This window comes from Sycon ciliatum, chromosome 5 (genome assembly GCF_964019385.1).
Source record: "Sycon ciliatum chromosome 5, ocSycCili1.1, whole genome shotgun sequence".
Lineage (NCBI taxonomy): Eukaryota > Metazoa > Porifera > Calcarea > Leucosolenida > Sycettidae > Sycon > Sycon ciliatum.
The window spans coordinates 2406691-2425441 of NC_088647.1; the positions used below are offsets into that span (position 1 = coordinate 2406691).

At 46.6% G+C, this 18751-nt stretch overlaps 1 protein-coding gene across 2 annotated transcripts in view; it reads right to left on the reverse strand.

Moving 5' to 3' along the window:
• Window positions 1–18751, reverse strand: part of LOC135817136 (uncharacterized) — a 46583-nt gene that overhangs the window by 24555 nt on the left and 3277 nt on the right. Inside the window, exons 2-8 of one of the 2 annotated variants that reach the window (XM_065330259.1) lie at window positions 17443–17522; window positions 16780–16857; window positions 14595–14665; window positions 10347–10491; window positions 8641–8926; window positions 7197–7285; window positions 5934–6598 (exon numbers count right to left, since the gene is read on the reverse strand). The exons of the other annotated variant lie outside the window; for it this stretch is intronic. Coding sequence (XP_065186331.1) covers window positions 7204–7285; window positions 8641–8926; window positions 10347–10491; window positions 14595–14665; window positions 16780–16857; window positions 17443–17512 — 732 coding nt within the window. The 5' untranslated portion in view covers window positions 17513–17522 and the 3' untranslated portion in view covers window positions 5934–6598; window positions 7197–7203. Of the gene's footprint in view, window positions 1–5933; window positions 6599–7196; window positions 7286–8640; window positions 8927–10346; window positions 10492–14594; window positions 14666–16779; window positions 16858–17442; window positions 17523–18751 lie in introns of those variants that run through there. 2 annotated transcript variants of the gene reach the window in all.

Sequence of the window (18751 nt, forward strand, 5' to 3'; positions counted from 1 at the left end):
GCTACCTATCCAATTCCACCGTATAACACAGCCACTAGTTACAAATACAAAAACACGGCTTTCGCAGCATACAATGCAGTTCACTCCTCTGTTGACAGATTAATTTTCATCCACTAGCAATCCTTGAAGTGATATCTATCAACTTCAGAACATTGATGACCGAATATCCCAGTTTGTGATGCCATTTTACAAATTTGTTAAAAAATGACACACCAATTATTTGAATCCTGAGAATACTAGGAAAGTAGGAGATGATTCAAGACACTTTCCAAAGTGGGATCATTCCCATTTTTGGACACAACAGGCATGAAGGATAGCACTTCCACTTGCAACAATTCATTAGGACGTAGCTTGTCTAGAAGTGACTGAAAAAACGTCATTTTACAACCATGTTAAAAAAAGCCTCGCGCATGCCTGTTCAGAAGGTCCTTTTTCACATACATAATTACAATCACGTCATGTATGTACTACATATAAGTACAAATTTTCGTTTTGAATCAACTTTCGCTATATTCGTTAGGGGGCACGAAATAACTAAAGTTTGTACCAAAGGAAAGTTTTTTTCTGAACGTTCAGGGTGACAGACCTCGACCAAAAATGGAATTTAGTACGTAAGAAGCCTGCTGGTGGAATGATCTAACGAAAGATTTCGTGAATGAAAACTTGTACTTCTACAGTAGAAGCGGCCTGGAGCTGTTTTCAGTAGGTAGACCCAGGGTCTTTGGTAAAGTGTAGTGAGTCCACAGGGGACATTTCATTTGAGTAAGCTTATCCGCGACAGCTAGAGTGTATGGTAGCGTGTATGAATGACTTCCTACAGTACATGAGGTCCCCCCCCCCCCCACACACACACATTTTTTCTACAAAATCCACATATCTCCAGACACTGGGGGTGAATGATGGAGTGATGGAAGTTTTGAACTCTGTGCGATCAGTGATTTTCGGTATTGGGCCCCATGCAGATGGTAGCAACTGGCTATCTGTCACGGATCGTAGCTGTACTTGTACTGATGAGGTCTCATGGCCAAAACAGCTTGCGCTGGGGCGTAGCAGCCGGTCTGGCCGGTCAGGCTTTGGCCGGACCACGTTTTCGCCCGACCACGGCCAAAAGCACCCAGAATCATCGGCAGGATTTTGCACCCTAATTTCAATTTTTTCCCGGGGGGAGACCACTAGGCCTCCGCGGAATGTGCCGGCATAATTTCGGGAATTATCGGTGTGATTTTTAAAACGGGAATTATTGGCAATTTTTGTGGAATAATCGGTAAAATTTGAGCAATGCCCCCCTTTTTTCAATTTTTTTCCATTTATAACACCCTGATTTGTACCAAAAAGCTCATGATCCTGAAGTTGATTGCCCGGTATTTCAAAAAAGAAAGAAAAAAAGCTTCCAGCCGAGTTTCACGCGAACCGTGATTTTTTTGCCCGTACAAGTGGCAAAAAACCCGTACGCGGCACGGTATCTGCAAAAAAGGGAAGAAAAAAAGAATTATTGTTAGAATTATTGGTGGAATTACGGGAATAATCGGTCGAAATTTTGAGCAATGCTCAAAAGAATTATCGGTAAAAATTATCGGTAAATCGAGCATATTCCGCGGAGGCCTAGAGACCACCCCCAACCCCCTCTGACCGGACCACCTCCAATAGCAGTGCTACGCACCTGTGCAGGTGTGTGAAGCATTGAACATTGGCAAATACAATGCATGCGAAAAGCGAGCGTTCACTTCCATTGGGCTACATAGTGTACAGTCGTTTTTTTCTCTCTGTGTCGACTGTGTGTTCCTGAGAATGGTTCGGAGTCATCGGAGTACAATCAGTCATGTATATCTACATGTGATATATCTACATGTGTATATGAATTCTATCTACAGTGAAACTCATTGGGTACACAGCAAGAGAATGCAATCATTCAAAACGAATGTTTACCGCCATCTTCGCAGCACAAACTGGCTCTGGGCAGTCGATTCCCTATGAATAGTATGACGCTAAGACAGTTTCTCCCCCACGATCGCTCGTGTTAAGCCTTGGGTTTTTGCATCTTTCTTACCTGTACAGCTCTATCTTCTTCTTTTTTCATTGTTTTTGGTGCGTGTTTTTGGCCGTGACGCCGAGACCTCAGGTCGGCAGAGTCATCAATGCCCCACCATCACTGCTGCGTCTCGGTGCAGCGCCTGCTCATTAGTTGTCACGTTTGTCCTAGTCTCCGTACCATTGTCTTTCCTTATTCTTTTCGAGCTGGTAAATGTGATCGTAGTAAAAAAATAAAAAATACAAAAAATAAACAGCTGAGACTTTCAGCTCGTGCTTATCTTGTCTGCGCTCACCTTCCCCTCCTTATGTTATTTCTATAACTAACTTAAGCTGTGTTCACAACTGGCGCGTGGACGCGGTACGCTTGCGGTTCATGCGCCCCCAAACGCGCGCTCAGCCTTTCACAAAAAACAGCAATCCGAGTCATATTTAGCGCGTGCGACACCTTCGAGTACTAATTTTTTGACCCCGCCAGTCAAAGTGACTGGCATGTACGCTGATACGCGCCTGATACGCGCTGAAAATTCCAACATGTTGGAAGTTCCATTTCGGCGCGTTTCCGTACGCATGGCGCCCCAAAAGCCAGCAAAAATACGCACAAACGCGTGGTTTCACGCGTGCGAACAAAACACAATTTGCCATGGCGGAGGATTGAAAACAAATCACATAATGATGACGTCGCATGTGATCAGACAGCAAGAGAAGCATAGCATAGTCCGCACAATCACGGGGCAAGGCTCAACGGGACATCCTAGCCTCCACGACAGCCAGGGAGGCACAGCCATCCATTGGAGGCTGCCAAACTCGGCGAGCCCCACGCAGACACATGACACTCGAACGCAGCAGGGCGAAAGACAGCCTGCAGCGGAGGTGGGCAATTAGCACAGAATACGCCTCCCTCCCACGTAGCGACTGGAGATGTGCAATCCGGCTCACCAGTGCAGCGGCACCCTTGCCGCATCCTCCGGTGGAAGAGAGCACAAAGGGGAGAAAAGTGGATCGCTCCACTTCTCGGACTCTCCGATCATATCGACGCCGTTTCTCTTGCTCATGGTGCCGGTAGCAGCCAGAGAGAGAGGAGGTGCGGTTCGAAGACGCATAAGGGTTGAACACCCGTACATCAATAAAAGTGCGTTCGAACCGACCCCCCCAAACTCCACTGGCCACCACATCCAAACGAGCTTGATCCTCGGTTGATGCTGACCGGAGCTGAAACTGCTCCCCAGTCAGGGGTTGGAGATGTGGCTCCACTGCGACGTTGTGGGCGACACCCTTCAATGAGCTTGCCAGTATGTCGCGCACCTCGTTGTGGCGGATCGAGGGGAACCCACCGAAAGGACAGGACAAGGCGTGAGCAGTGGTGAATGCCTTCTCGCAAACACAGGTGGTGGGCAGGCGAGAAGGCGTCCAACCGTAACGGAGGCAGAGGCCATCCCGGAATTCCCCCTTCGACAAAGCGAAGCCATGGCGAGCGATGGGTCGGCAGGTAAGCCAGCTTGATGCTCCCTTCTCCTCTGCCAGACTGATAGCGAGATCGAGTTCGCTGTGTTCGGTGCGGAACGTATCGGCAGCTATCTTCATTGCCTTTCTGGCCTCAGAGCGAGCCTGACTCTTGGCCCTGCGGACACAGGCAAGAGCATCATCGAGGTGCTCTTCTTGCGCCATGATCTTGTCGTACAGCGCAGTGGTGATTAGCCTGGAGGTGCCGTACTGTGAGCCAAAAGTGGCAGGGTTGGCCACGCCGAGGCCTCCATGCCGGCAGGGGAAAGTGAGCAAAATGCGTTCAGCTTCACTGGGCGCCGTCCGTCCACTAATGGCAGGGATTAGGCGGCGGTGGATGATGTCCTCCAGGGGTGCCAGCTGTTCTGCAGAACCATCGAGAACCCGACACAGGAAGGACCACCGGTGTTGGAGGCTGTTCACCAGTGCAGAGTAAGCTGCTTGAGGCTGTGACCGGGCGAAATCTGTCAGCTTGCACAGCTCCTGCGACCAGGTGGCCACCTTGGAAGCCACAAACTCCTGCACAAACTGATCAGTTCCGATGGCTGATCCAAGGTGACGGCACCCGTCAGTGGTGATAGACACACCCGTGCCGGCGAAGATGGTCTCGGCTGCCTCTAGCTTGTCCCGCTTGACGACGAGGACGGACTTGCTGGGGTTAATGAAATACCCGAACACCGGCCCATCCCCGACGAGTCGGTCCCACCACTGGCGGAGAGGGTTGAGCCCGCCACCCGCGGACGAGTCATCCGCATACCAGCTCTGGCGTGTTCCTGGGGTTGCCACTCTGCGCACCAGGGGGAGTACCCCCAAAGCGTACATCGGCATAGCAAGAGGATCTCCCTGCGTTGTGCCTTCTCGCGATAGGAGGCACTCCCCGTCCACGAATAGGCGGGCCGGCTGACGGTAGCAGTTTACGATAGCGGGTGTGATGGCTGGACAGAGGTGCGCTACGTTGCGCATACATGCTTCTCTGTTAAGGCGATTGAACGCATTGGATGCATCCGCCATAAGCACAGCGTCAACGTCTTCTTCATGGAACGTGTCGTGCATGGCGTGAATTTCACGCGTACACGCGCCAGTTGTGAACACAGCTTTACTTAGAACCTTCCAAGTTGGAAGGCTGTTGGAGTGCGCATCCAAGATGTGCTAGAGCTGTTTAGCTGTTTAGTGTTAGCCAGTTCTCGCACTTATTCGGGAATATAGTGGACTTTGTCGTGCCATGTTATCGCGTGAGCTGATTGTTTAGTAACTGGTGGTGTTAGTGGACATTATAGCGTAAGGGCCGGGTTCCACTGCGGCTCCGCGGCTCCGCGACACTTGGCTGCATGCAGCGGAGCAGCGTGGTTTCATTGACACTCGCCATTCGCGGTACCGCGGTCGTGGTCTACACTTTTTGATGACGTTTCACCTGCCTGCGCGCGCGCGCGCACGCGAAATCAAAAAAATTCTCGTGTTCTGGCCTGCGCAACGAATTAAATTTTGAATTTTAAAATTCTGGCGTACGAAACAATGCAAAGTACGGGAAACAGGTAGAGCCGCGACCGTGGCTCGCAGTCACTATGGTAATGATGACGTTTCAAGCCGCGAAAGACGAGCAGCGGAGCCGCAGTGGAACCCGGCCCTAACTTGTAGTTCCTTGGTCCTTTTTTTTTTACTGTGTAATACATCTAACAACTACTTGTGTTATGATGACAAAACGACTTGGTGAATTCAGTGTGTGCTCCAGAGCCGGGTCAGCGGTTGGGGGTGCTTCAACCCGTTTGGACAAAGAACACCGGGTTACCTGTGACCCGGTTTGGAATACAATACACACCCATGTAACAAAGTGTCTGGAGTCTTTGCTGCAAATAGTGCTCAATACCTCAAAAAGGGCAGGGCTTTACCACACGGGGCAGAACAACAGGGACCAAAAATCTTTCTCGTAACTCCAAGTTTCGTGTTTCAAAAAACACTCATCACTACATCAGGCATGTAACATGTACGTCAGGGAGCCCTAAAATAATCATGAATTTTACAACTCCCTGATCATAGACTGATGTGCATGCAGTAACCGCACTTGAACGGACCCTTGACAGGCCCGGTTGCAATGGCTGTGCCAGGTACACGTGTACCCGGTTGGTTTCAAATCCTGGAGCAGACACTGGGAATTGTGTTTCCCTCCTTTCGTTGGTGCGGGGAGCGACACACAATTCCCCAAGTATTGTCGAAGTCCCACCAACCTCTTCTTCCCATTTGCGACTTGCATTCTACTTCACACCGCTGCTCACTTGCTCAAACAGCCACAGTATGGTGGCAGCTTCATGTATTTACTACAGCGGCTTACATGACCACGAGTGCTTGGTCACCTTGACTAGTACTGGAAATGACACACAGTAATGTTCACAGGTAGCATAGACTCATTCACTCTTTACGGCAAAATGTCAATACTTGGCAAGAATGTAACAGCTGGAGATGAAATCCTTAGAAATAGGCCATTTGATGTTGAAGTTGTCGTAGGCATAAATGAAACAGTAACACTTACAGAGTCACTGAAATGACTTTGCCTGGCAGCAGAAGACTATGTTGCGGTGCCAGAAAAACAGAAAGAGAGACAACACACAGGTAAAGAGAGAGTGAGAGAGAGAGAGAGAGAGAGAGAGTTTGTGTGTGTGAGGGAATGAGAGACAGAGACAGAGGCACAGGTAGAGAGAGAGAGAGTGCGCGAGGGCGTGTGTGAGATAGAGTGTGTGTGAGGGAGTGAGAGAGAAAGAGAGAGAGAGACAGACAGACAGACAGACAGACAGACAGACAGACAGACATACATACAGATACACACAAACAGGTAGAATGAGAGTGTGAAAGAGGGAGAAAGTGAGTGAGTGAGCAAGTGACACATGCATAATGGAGACTCCATTATTCATCCCAGTGTCTGGATATGTGGATTTTGTAGAAAAAAGAAGAAAAACATCATTATGCCAAAGAGATCAGGAAAGCCAAGGTATTGACATTTTGCGATGCACAAGAACCTAGAGCAATTGAGACTATTGCCAACTAAGGATGGCCATGTGCTGCTGTGATGTTTAGCCTGTGCACAAGGAGGGAGAGAACAAGGCAAAAAATAGCGTAAGTTGCTATCCAATCATGCAGATATCTAGAGAGCTTTTCAAGGTTAGACCAACGGTCACTTTTCGGGATGACGTGCGAGAAGGTTTTCGAATCGCTGGTGCACAGGCGAAGCCCAACTCACAAAACCATACTAAAAATTATTTTGAAAAGTCTAGAGATTTCCATGCTCAGCTCAGCCAAAAACAGTACTACTCACAGCTAAACCTTCTAAACATTGACGTTAGAGGCGGCCGGGCAAGTACGGCCACCGTCAACTGGGTACAGTGTCCTACCCTCCTTGGACGTCTCTCCTCACAGTCTCCTCTTGAATTTAAAAGTCACACAAATACTCAACTTATTATTTTGCTCACTTAGCAATACAATCTTTTCATTTTCTTTCTTCTGTTTACTTTTTCAGCCTAATCCTCCCTACCCGATCTCCCTTTGGTGCGTCCCTGGAGCTATGAAGCCGAGACCTCTGGTCGTCTGAGCTTAATGGGCCCCACCACCACACTCCATAATTCACCCCAGTGTCTCGGGAGATGTGTGGATTTTGTAGAAAAAAACTCATAGCCTACCTGCTGGTTATGGGCAGGAAAACCCGGTGACGGGGTCACAGGGGAAGACCTCTTCTGCACACGTGCTTCCACGCCATCCTGGTTTGCAACTGTTAAACAAAGTCACATGCAATGGCAAAGAGGCCAAAGACAACGGAATTAGTTCACTTGTTAATCGTGCCTTTAGAAATAATTATAACTTATGTTTGTATGAGCATTCTTCCGTCTCCATCTCTCTTTTCTCTTTTCTTTCCAATGTTCTTTCCCTTCCCCATCACTTCCCCTTTCAATCAATTTCTCTCTCGCATCCACCAATGGTGGTATTGAGCACGTCTTTTTATCATTAAAGACCCTACCAAAATGTTCAAAAACTCTGACCAATTGCATATTGTCGCCATTGGTCTCCTAGTACACATATACTTCGAAGTAGATTATATCTCCCGCTGGCACAGATACTTCCAGTGAAATACTGAATAACCGTCTTACAACATCCTTCTCTCTCCCTCTGTCTCCTTTTTCTTCTTTTTTTAATTTCGGCCAGTCGGCTTCTATCATTAATTTTCGTCTTGGGGGTTAGACAAGGGGAAATCGCCATGTAGGGGTGTGGGCCCGCCTTTCAGCACCGGGAGTTGCAGCTCGCTCTACTCTACTGAGTGAAGAGAGCCCACACGTGCACACATTGATCTCGTGAGCTGTGTCGTGGGGATTTTGCAGTCAGATGCGCGACTACGAGGCTCGAACTGCAACTGCAGTACCCAATGTACTACCAGGGAGCCACTTTTGTGCTTGCATGTTTCACACTCTCTTGTCTCATTTCTTTCCATCCGAGTCCATTTCTTTCCTTTCATATCATTCTGTGAGAGGGTCGAAAATTCACTTGTCCATGCAGGAAGGCAGCAATGCCTGTTCATTGTTGTGATGTGAAATGCTGTGTACTGCAGAATGGGTAATTTTAGTGGGTAAATTGTTTAGCGTTTTAATCAGGATCAATTCGCGATGAAATATTTTAGCAGTCCGAGCTTCAGAGTTAAAATAGAAGGTGACTATCACTATACTGTCCATGCAAAATTTTGATTGGCGTTGCAAACAAAAAGATCACGGTTCGCGTGAGACAAGTTTTCCGCATCCGTAGGAACGCCACCACCCTCTAGGATCAAAGCACAGCTGCAGCTCCTAAGCGGTGGGAGGTGAGTAGATCAGACCCACCACCAAGTGGTCAAAGACCGAAATCCCAATAACTGCATCCATGTTTCCCTCGTGCCAGGCCACGAGTTCCCAGTCATAACTGTTGCAAGGCCTTAGCGAAAACACTATATTCGCTAAAGCCGCTTTTAAAATATCTGTTTTACAGTACAAACCAACCAATCAACATAATACATATTTCTGTACATACACCTTGTTATGGTGTATGTATGTATTACATGTACATTGCTCAGTGATCAGTCATGTCTTGCTGTGTACATACCTGCAGAATTGGTTTGTCCCATCATTTACACAAACACCTTGGAAGCAGTAATACGTCGGGGCGCATGTTGGTGCCTGTGTTGTTACCGGCATTGTTGTGGTTGTCGGCATTGGTGTGGTTGTCGGCATCATTGTGGTAGCTGGCCATTTCATAGTGATAAAATGGGAGACCAAAGTAGTCCCAATATTTTTGCCAGCAGCATTCACTTGAGTCACAGTGAGAGTGTATTGGGTGGAGGCCCTAATACCGTAGATTGGAGCGTATACATGGGAATCGGGCATTGTTGCTGCAAAACGTGACAACAGAGGATGAAAATGAGCAAGAGAGTAGAGAGATAGACAAACATCGCCACAACAAACACATACCATATTTTCCAGAGTATCAGCCGCACTTTACTTAACACTTGTAATCCACCCCAAAGTAGTCAGTGTGGCTTATACTACGAGCGTACAGTGGTGAAATGATTGGTGATATATTAGGTAGATGTCTGCATTTCTTGACAAACAAAAATCCGGAGGAATGCCACGACCCTGAAGGATCAAGGCACGCCTTAATAGACACAACTGCACATGAAAAAGCAATAATTCTGAATACACGGTAACTTATAAAGAGAACCATTTGTAACACAAGTAACGACGATGCCTCTTATAAACCTGATGAAGGCTTTTCTACTATCACTTCTCAAATCAGTACATGATAATAATGTTATTACACTTATTAGTCACATGAACTGATTTGAGAAGTACTGTCACGAAGGCAATGGCCTTATCAGATTTACAATCGCCTTTGAAGCTACATTCTTACCAGGGAGTAGTAAAATATACATATTTTACTACTACCGGATTTGGACTAAATTACACTGCCAAATTGCACCGATGATGCATCTGTACGTATTCTGCTTGTAAGGCCACCCTTTCTTTTTTCGTTGTTTAACGTCCGCGCCCGCGTACCTTTTTGCCTCCGACCGGAAAAAACAAACAAGAAAGTAGTAGTACTAATAATATGCAAAGTTGTAAATACATGATTGTGTAGTTTCACAGTGTTCCGATCATGACCTTAAACTTATAATCTTGCCTCCCGGGCATGCCATTGTCTTGTGTTCTTTTTCTCTTTTTTTGTTGGCTTTTAAATATCGTACGGTGTGTGTCCTAGTAAAAATCCAGATGTAATGAATTCATGACATGCTAACTCCATGCTATGTACCTGTTTTGTTGGATTCATTAGGCATGTGCTCCAATGTACCATCAAAGAGTGTTGTTCTATGCCTGCAAGTGCCGTTAGACCCAGAAATATTGTATATATCACATGCTTTACTGGTCAAAATGTTTGATTGGGGTTTCCAGTTTTTGGAATTGGCTTTTGTTTGTTTTTCGCCCTCCCGCGTACCTTTTCGCGAAAAAAGGACGTTAAACAATGAATTAACAAAGGGTAGCCTAAGTGCTAAAACGTCAAATCAGCGTCACCCAAATTGCTCATTTGTAAGATTATATCACAAGGCGCGCGTCACAGAGAGGCAAGGATGCAAAACATCTGCATCAAAATCTTTTGAAACTCCCAGAGAGAAATTCAGATTGTTGATGGCTACACATCCTATTCAATTAGGCAAGAAATTGTTTCCACCGTCAGCTTAAGAAATGTACAGTGACCAAGGTTGGCTATGGGAGATAGCATAAGAACTTGGTACAGAGTAAAAAAATTTTACTTACTTTGGGCCACTTTGATGAATGAACCTCGAAGGGAACACTTTTTGCCAGCCGCACATGGACATTGATCAGAAGTGAAGCACTCAGTGGCATTATAACTTATCCTGTAAGCGAAGTATAGATTGCGGTATTTCCATGCGATGAATGACTGGAGGCACACAAAGACACACAACATGGACTCAGATACCTATTCCTATTTCAAACATGCAACATTGTCTGCTATTCCAAACCCGGCCGCATCAGACAGGTCATCTTGTGTCACTCGCAGTGGTCGCCAACCACCGCTTTTGCTATAATGGAGAATCTTTAAGTCTACACTTGCTGACTTCGGCTGAGTTCATATAAATATTATTATCAGCAGCAATAAGTATAATATACTTATGTTATCGCATGGTTGCAAGGGCCTTATGGCATATTATTGCCCCGAGAGGTTAGCCCGAGGGCCGTAGGCCCGAGGGCTAACCTCGAGGGGCAATAATATGCCATAAGGCCCGCAGCAACCATGCGATAACAAATTTATCACATGGCCCACAGAGCAGACCATTGGGCTGCTGTTGAAATTAGCCCAAATGCCAACACATTATGACCACAATGTATATTGATGTGCTATCATTATCAAAACAGGAAAAATGAAGATATTTCTCCTACACCCTAACAAAAAGTCTGCTACAGGCCATCAAAGAGTATACAGTACTGAAAGACGGAGACAGAAAAAAAGTGCCGGCACCGCATCGTCATAGCAATAGACATGGCAACGACAAAAAATACAGCAGAATTATAATTTCAGTTGAAAAATTAAGAGTGCTACCACAAAGAGTTCTTCATGTTTACATGTGTATCAGGAAGTTGTCAAATACAGTACTGCAACAAGTGCAAGTATTTGACGACTCCCTGGTGTGTAATTCTGAGGACAATTTTTCTTCTTTTTTCAGCTCCAGATCAGATAGCTGTATTTTTCATTGCAAAACATTCCTGAATTGTTGTGTTTGTTGTTCAAGCAAAGGTGAAGGCAGAGGACAGATGAGCCTGGTAAGAGTTTTGCGTTGCACATGAAGACCACACACAGGCAGTGACTTTGCGAGGATTTGAAAACGCACGACGCTGAGTTGAATTTGTGTTATTTCAAATAATTGTTCGTGATCACAGTACCACTTCGAGCAGAACTGAATCTTATCCACAAGCTTACCGACGGTCAGGCTGCCAACATGACTGAACAAATGATCCCTGCAAGCACCACACGGCAGACGTCCGAGGCCATGTCCATTGCCGGGATGTCCATCTCCAAAAAGAATTCCATCTTCGTCTCAATGACAATAGAGAGGTTTTGCATTCCGAATTTCGGAATTATTTTCGGAATGTGGCGGCAGCAGTCGAAAAAGTAGTCGAACTTTCGGAAGTGTGGTGGCGAAAGTGCATGGTTTTCCGAAAATGAATTTTCGGCTCTTTCATGTTTGGGAGTGCATATTTGAATACAAAAAAGTGTATTTTTCATGTTTGTGTTTTTGCTTTCTGCTGCTCTCGATTATTTGAAATTTTTTCCACGTACAGGGGTATGTAGTTTTGATTTTTGCTGCTCTCGCTGATCTCGCCATGTTGACTAATCTTCTCACACACCATCACAATCTATCTTTCTTTGCCATGGAGCCTGCTGACCGTACAAGACAGTAGTTCGCCAACCTCGTCTTCAGCTGTTGGATCACTTGGTCCACCATCAGTCCGTCCTCGTCTTCGAACCGCACCCAAATTCAGTTTGACCTGCACATGGATTTGATCCTGCTCAACCCCTTCGACGCTCTCCATTTTGTTTTGCATGGCAACCCTTGGAAACGAAGTCGAATCAGATTTTCGGAATGCAAAACACTGAAAATGCCGTTTTTCGGCACTCTTTTTTTCGGAAAAGCACAGTCGAAAATCATTCCGAAATTCGGAATGCAAAACCTCTCTAATGCTACACTGCGACTCGTCGAAGAGTCGTACAGTCTACAGAGTCGTCGTAGTCACGCGATCACTGAAATAAACTATTTTTTTGCGGGCAAATAAACTATTTTTTTGCGGGCAATATCGCATATTATTGCCCGCGGCGCGAAAGGTGCTGATTCGCTGGAGTACGGGCAACAATCACGTGCCATGTGATAATCTGTATTATGTTTAATGATAGCTTGCATAGACTTCGGTGCTACCGGTGGGACCTACCGGTAGGACCATCATACACAGACATGCTGCAGGGCCTCTGTTCTAACATTGACCTAAAAAATGACTCTAAACTGTTGCTAAGCTAGGGGCTAATGAAGGGGTCCACAAAATTTAGACGTGATCGTACAAGGCATTTCACGAAATTCTAGGGCAAGCCTATGGTAAACACGTGCACTTCTCGGCGGGGGGTACATACTGCCGGAACCAAGTCAGACCGAATACCACTCCAAGCATCTCTGGTTGCAGCTGCGAATAGCGTGACTCTACATCTGATAGAGAGTGACTGGCGCATGCCACTGGTAACCAACAGCCACTGGTATTCTTCTGCCACAGAACTGCTCCCAGACCCTCTGGCCATGCATCACAGCTGATAACTTAGCAGTAGGGACGTCCAGCACTGGTTGAAAGAATGTAAACGCTTGCAAAGCTGAAGCTATACTAGCCTTTGCTGAGGTGACTGTCTGCAGGATTTCATCATCATTATCTACACTGAAGGGATCATGCTCTGATAGCTTGCGCAGAGAAGCCGTGATCTGGGCCAAGTTCGGAATCAACTAACTTCCAAGGTACGTAGGCATCCCCAGGAAACGTCGCACAGAGATAGTTTTCGGAGGGGCCAACTCCTAGATGGCTTGTAACTTGTCATCATCTGGGGACAAGCCGGTCGTACTTAGCCAATGTCCCAGATAGTTGACACGGTCCTGGTTCAGTCGGTGCTTTGTCCAGTTGAGTTGGAGGTTAGTGATCGCAGTCGCTGCTTGACTGCTTCTAGCCGTGCATCGTCTTCTGCTTGATCGGAGCCAAACACTAGGATGTCGTCGATGTAGACGATGACCCCTGGCAGGCCTTCCAGAATGTTGGACACTACTCGCTTGAAAATCTCAGGTGCACACGCAATCCCGAAAGGTGAACACTTGAAATGGAACAGGCCACAGTGCGCTGAGTAAGTCGTTAGAGGACTTGTTTCTTCTGGCAAGAGTAGCTGATAGAGTCCAGATTCAGCATCCAGAACTGAGAAGACCCCTGTGCCATCCAGCTGACCTGTAACCTCCCCAACTGTTGGGAGAACATGGCGCTCACGTGTTACTCTCTTATGCAAGTTCTCTGTAGTCCACGCATAGCCGCAATGCTCCATTCGGTTTGCGGACTGGAACAAATGGTGGCACCCACGGCGTCCCTTCCTTGAATGACGGGTACAATGATAGCTAACTTGGTCAGCCGTGTCAGCTCGGTCTCAATGTCAGCCCGGATGCTGAAAGCCGGGCGTCGTGGTGGCTGGGCCAGAGGTTTTGAACCTTCTTCCAGAGATGGGGAAAGGCAATATAATTATATGCTATAATATGCTATGTATACTGGCATATTACATCACTATTTCGAAGAAAAGTGACAAGAGAGTAGTAATGTCTCCGCTGAAAATCGCCCGAAGGGTGCCTGGTGGACCAACGTCCCCATAACTTCGGTGTCCGAATAACCGAGCTATCAGTGTGCTCAGTATCACATAGAGTTTTGAGCCCAAAACACATGGAAGCCTGAGCTCAAATCACTTCGAAGTCTGTTTCACTTGAAGCAAAGCAGTCAAAATATGACATTTCTCCGCAATAAATTGGCAGACTTTTTGTTCCTTTGTCCAAGAGAGTGGTGGCATTCCTGCGGATGTGCAAAGCTCGGCTTCCAGCCGAGTCTCACACGAACCGTGAATTTTTTGCTGTTCCTTTGTCCAATTACCTCCACACATCAACATTAGCTGGTTGCAGTTGCGGTGGGAACAGAGATGGCCCCGAAAAAAATGCAAACCATGAAATGTATTTTTAACTCGGATGGAGAGCCAAGGATAATTTATAGAGAAGAAAAAGGACCAAAGAACTACTTGTAAAAGTTATGCTACAATAGCCAGTTAGTTGTAGAAAGTCAGTACCGTCGGTCAGTGTCGTGCAATGTTATCACATGAGCTGATTCTGTAGTAACTGGTGCCGGGCGTTAGTGGACATTATAGCATAACTGGTAGTTCCTTCATCTCTTTTCTTTTCTATGTATTTTTAGCTTCCACTTTTTACTTACAGAGAATCTCACGAATATCTGGCCTGGCCATATATAATATATAGGCAAGAGATACGCCACATTAGCCGAAACTGCACGGATGCATAAACATGTACACACACATGCAAACATAATACACACGGGCACACACACACACAATGTGCCCATGAGGACCACACACACACACGCACACGCACACACACACACACACACACACACACACACACACACACACAAACACACACATACACACATACACACACACGTACACATGCATACACACATACACACACACACACACACACACACACACACACATTCAGCTGGGAAATAACAATAGAGGAATGTGAGGACATGCCCAAATGAATACTTGTTACAAGCTGTGTCAATCACTTGTGGTAAGACTTGAGTCAACCATGCACAAAGTTGAACGCTTTAACGGTCCATCGCCAACTCTCTAGAACTGTTACTTGCATAGCATTGCAGTTCTCTCCTCTGTACGTGAGAACTGGAAGACGGGTGTGAGGGTGTGCAATGGCAAGGCCATCAAACTTTGTTCCATCCAATTGGGAACATGTTGCATACTTCAGACGTATCGTGAACATTTTAACTTGTCAAACTCGAAACTCTCACAGCAGAGTAAGGCCTGGCTAAACTGCACAAGATCCGTTTCCACAGCACCCAGATAGGCGAGGGAACCGGATAATCCAACACACGTGCCGCATACGCATATGGCACATGACCCTAGGGTCAGTCAAGCTGCCCCTGCCTCTCCCCCACTCCTGCCATTCCATTATGTTTCATCGCTGCCTTGCTGCTTTGTGCCGTCAAACGGTGTGTTGTTTTGTAAAAAAAATTTAAATAAAGTATGAAATTGTACGGACATGGATATAGATACCATGCGGTACAGCTAGCATGCACACACAGTGTAAAACAAGCAAGACAAATGACAAGTGTATGCAATTGAGTTCTGTCCGCATGCAAGCAGCAGGTGAAGGAAGCAATACGACCCACTTTGTTTGTAAAACTTTCTGATTCTAGCTTCTGCAAGCAGCGTGCAACCGGATCCGACAATGTTTTTTGTGCACAATCAAACCAGTTTGCACGCAAAACCATGCACCGGTGTGCTGATCGCAAGGTCTGGTTGTGCCGTGTGCTTCATGTATGCTGTAATTTTGGGTAAGGGGTGATTTACTTGCGGACCACAAGGGAACCGGCTAAAACATGACCGGGTAAGCAAGGCCTCGCTGTTTAGGCAAACTGGAAATATTCCCTGTGCTCAACGAACAGTATTGTTGTTGTGGGCTATCACAATAATTCTTCCGAAGCTGGAGTGTTCTGACTTGTTCCTGTGTGTGATTTACCGTGCACTCGTCTTCAATACGTCTACATGTACGTATACAGTACCTGCCCCCTTCGGGGGGGGGGGGGGTACAGTACCTGCCCCCTGGGGGGGGGGGGGGGGGTCCTTTCAAAATTGAAAACTTCAAATATTCCAGGTAGGAAAAATGTTTGGTTTGCACTTTTGGAAATGTGTTCATCATCGGCTGGGTGTCAGGTTTTCGAATGTCTCAGTGCTTTGTCCTCGTATGAGTGCTTTATTATGCCTTCAGTGGCTCGTCCATGATTTCAGTGCTTTGTCCATGCCTGAGTGTTTTGTTCATGCCTTAGTGCTTTGTCCACAAGGCTTTGCCCATATGCCTTCAGTGCCTCGTCCATATATGATTGCATTGCCCATATGCATTCAGTGCCTCGTCCATGATTTCAGTGCTTTGCCCATGCCTTAGTGCTTTGTTCATGTAAGTTATGTGCTGCCGAGTTGTGCCATGACTATACTGATCACAACCTGGTTCAACGAATGGACCGCTGCTCTTAACTCGTATCCGTCTGTCCTTTCAGATATCCAGGAGACCGTATTTTCCAGAGCGTGAGCCGTACTGGAGTACAAGCCGAGCCTAGACACAATACAGACACCTAACCTGTTTATGGATGGCAATAAACAGAATCAGCTGAAGCGTCATTTCAAGCTAATTCTGTTTTTTGCCATCCTAAAACCTTTTGTCACCTCGCCAACTGTTCAAATATCCTGTTTATCACAGAAAAGTTGACCATCATAGTAAAAGTCGAACCGGCTCTTTGGGTGAATCATTGGTGTGTCTTATACTCCGGAAAATATGGCAACTCTGCCCTACTATAATGACCTTACCAGAAGAGACAGTTTTGCCGTTTATGATACCACTTTGTGGTTCTGTAGGTGCTGCTGTCGGAATGGGATCAGCTACCGCTGGAACAGCAGAAGTAAAACAAATACTTAGTTATGTGCAATGGCAGTGCATGAATGAGAGGCCAATGCTTGCGAGTTACTGGAAGGCTGCTCTTGATCTCCAGTTTGACCTCAGTAATACTAATACTACACCTGGCCAAAGACTGCACTTCTGAATCATCAATCATCCCACAGTTCAAAAAGGTTCTAAGAATGTGCGAGGAATACGCCTTGACTGACCAGAGCTCTATGACATTCTCCCATTTACTTAGCATATAGCGTCGACGGTGAATCGGACACACTTTCCAGGCTTAGCTGCCATCATTGGTTCTATTTTACAATAGATAAAGACTGAGGGTCTTATCAGCAGCGGAAGAAGTGTAGAACGACAACAACACAAGATCACCTATGTCCCACAGGAGCAGAGCTATCATCAAATGTTTGGGCTAATGCACAAACACTGGCTGATACATAAACAGGAGCTGATACAACGATGCAAGCTGGTGTGTCTTCAAACCCTGGCTGGCCTCATACATGCACAAATGGACAGAGACTGAGAATGCATGGTCGGAGAGGGGGGGGGGGGGGGGGCATATGGCATCTTACCGGTTTGAATAAGATTGCAGTACAGAAGGACTACAGCTAGTAGCGCTGTTAGCATACGTACTCTTGCCATCTTGCTTCAGCTACAAGGAGCAGCAGAGAGAACACATTCGGACATTATCCACAGAGCTGCTGCGCAGATCTACAACAGTTGTGGGGATTTCCAGCGACTGTGAGGGAAGTAGAGGTCTCGACATACAGTACAACGTCCCTCATCTGTATGACCCGGACCCGGACCCAGGCACTTGCATCTATCGGGCCCTATTCTGACGCATCTAGAGTGACCAACAATTGTTTTCGACGAAAAATGGCTCCAAAAACGTACGATGTGAGATGTGAGTTGACATGGTTGAGGCCGGGCATTACGCAAACTAGGAATTGCCCGCACCTCACATCTCAGATAGAGGGGGCAGGTTGTACTGTAACTTAGATGCAGTCATCATGGAGAATCTTCACGCGCCTTCGACAGGAAGTGACGACAAAGCCCTGCAGTATAACTGATACTGGCTAAAGGTGCCCTCCCCTTCCACGTATTACCGGAATCATGCACAACATTCTTGTCTGCAGAATATAATCTGCTGTGTAGACCCGTATCTAAGACGCACTAACAAGTTATTACACAATAGATGACTTGCACAAAGATTGTCTGGGTTCGAGACGGGGCAAGTGGACCTTCTGACTCTGACTTCCCCACCTTTTGAGTTCGTGACTTTCGCTTTTTGCCTGACGAACACTGAGCTAGTTTTTTTGGCTAGAGAGTAGAGTTGTTTTGATTCGGCTTGTATCGTCATGCCGAAGCGCTGCTGCGCTCCTGAATGCACTAGCAGACGAAAGATGGAACTGAGGCTCCCATTCGATACGTTCCTTGCCGAGCCGGCCGGCCGGGAGGCAGAAAAATGAGAGAATATTATTTTAGTATCATTGGTGTAGGCTGCAACAAGCACGTCTGAGAAAGAACTCGATTCCCTTTGATTCGGCTGCACTAGCTCCAGAGCGACCCTCTCCTGAGGACAGACTGCGGAGAGGCCAGGAACCTGCCGAGTCACGAGTGGAAGCCCAAACCACGAAAATGAAGGGTGGAAGGACTGAGTGTGAGAGCCAGATGGCCTTTAGTAGTACTTCAAGTAGTATCTGAGTTGAAGGAGAGAACAAGTGTGCTGGAGAAACGCTGCGAAGTCCTCTGGCCTGATGTGTACTAGCTACTGTTGAAGTCTCACTTGTTCCGATATGAACATTTCATCAGCCCTGACTCTGAGCAGCTGTATCTAGACTTGGACTTAGGCCAGAGACATAGCATTGTAAACCTTACTGA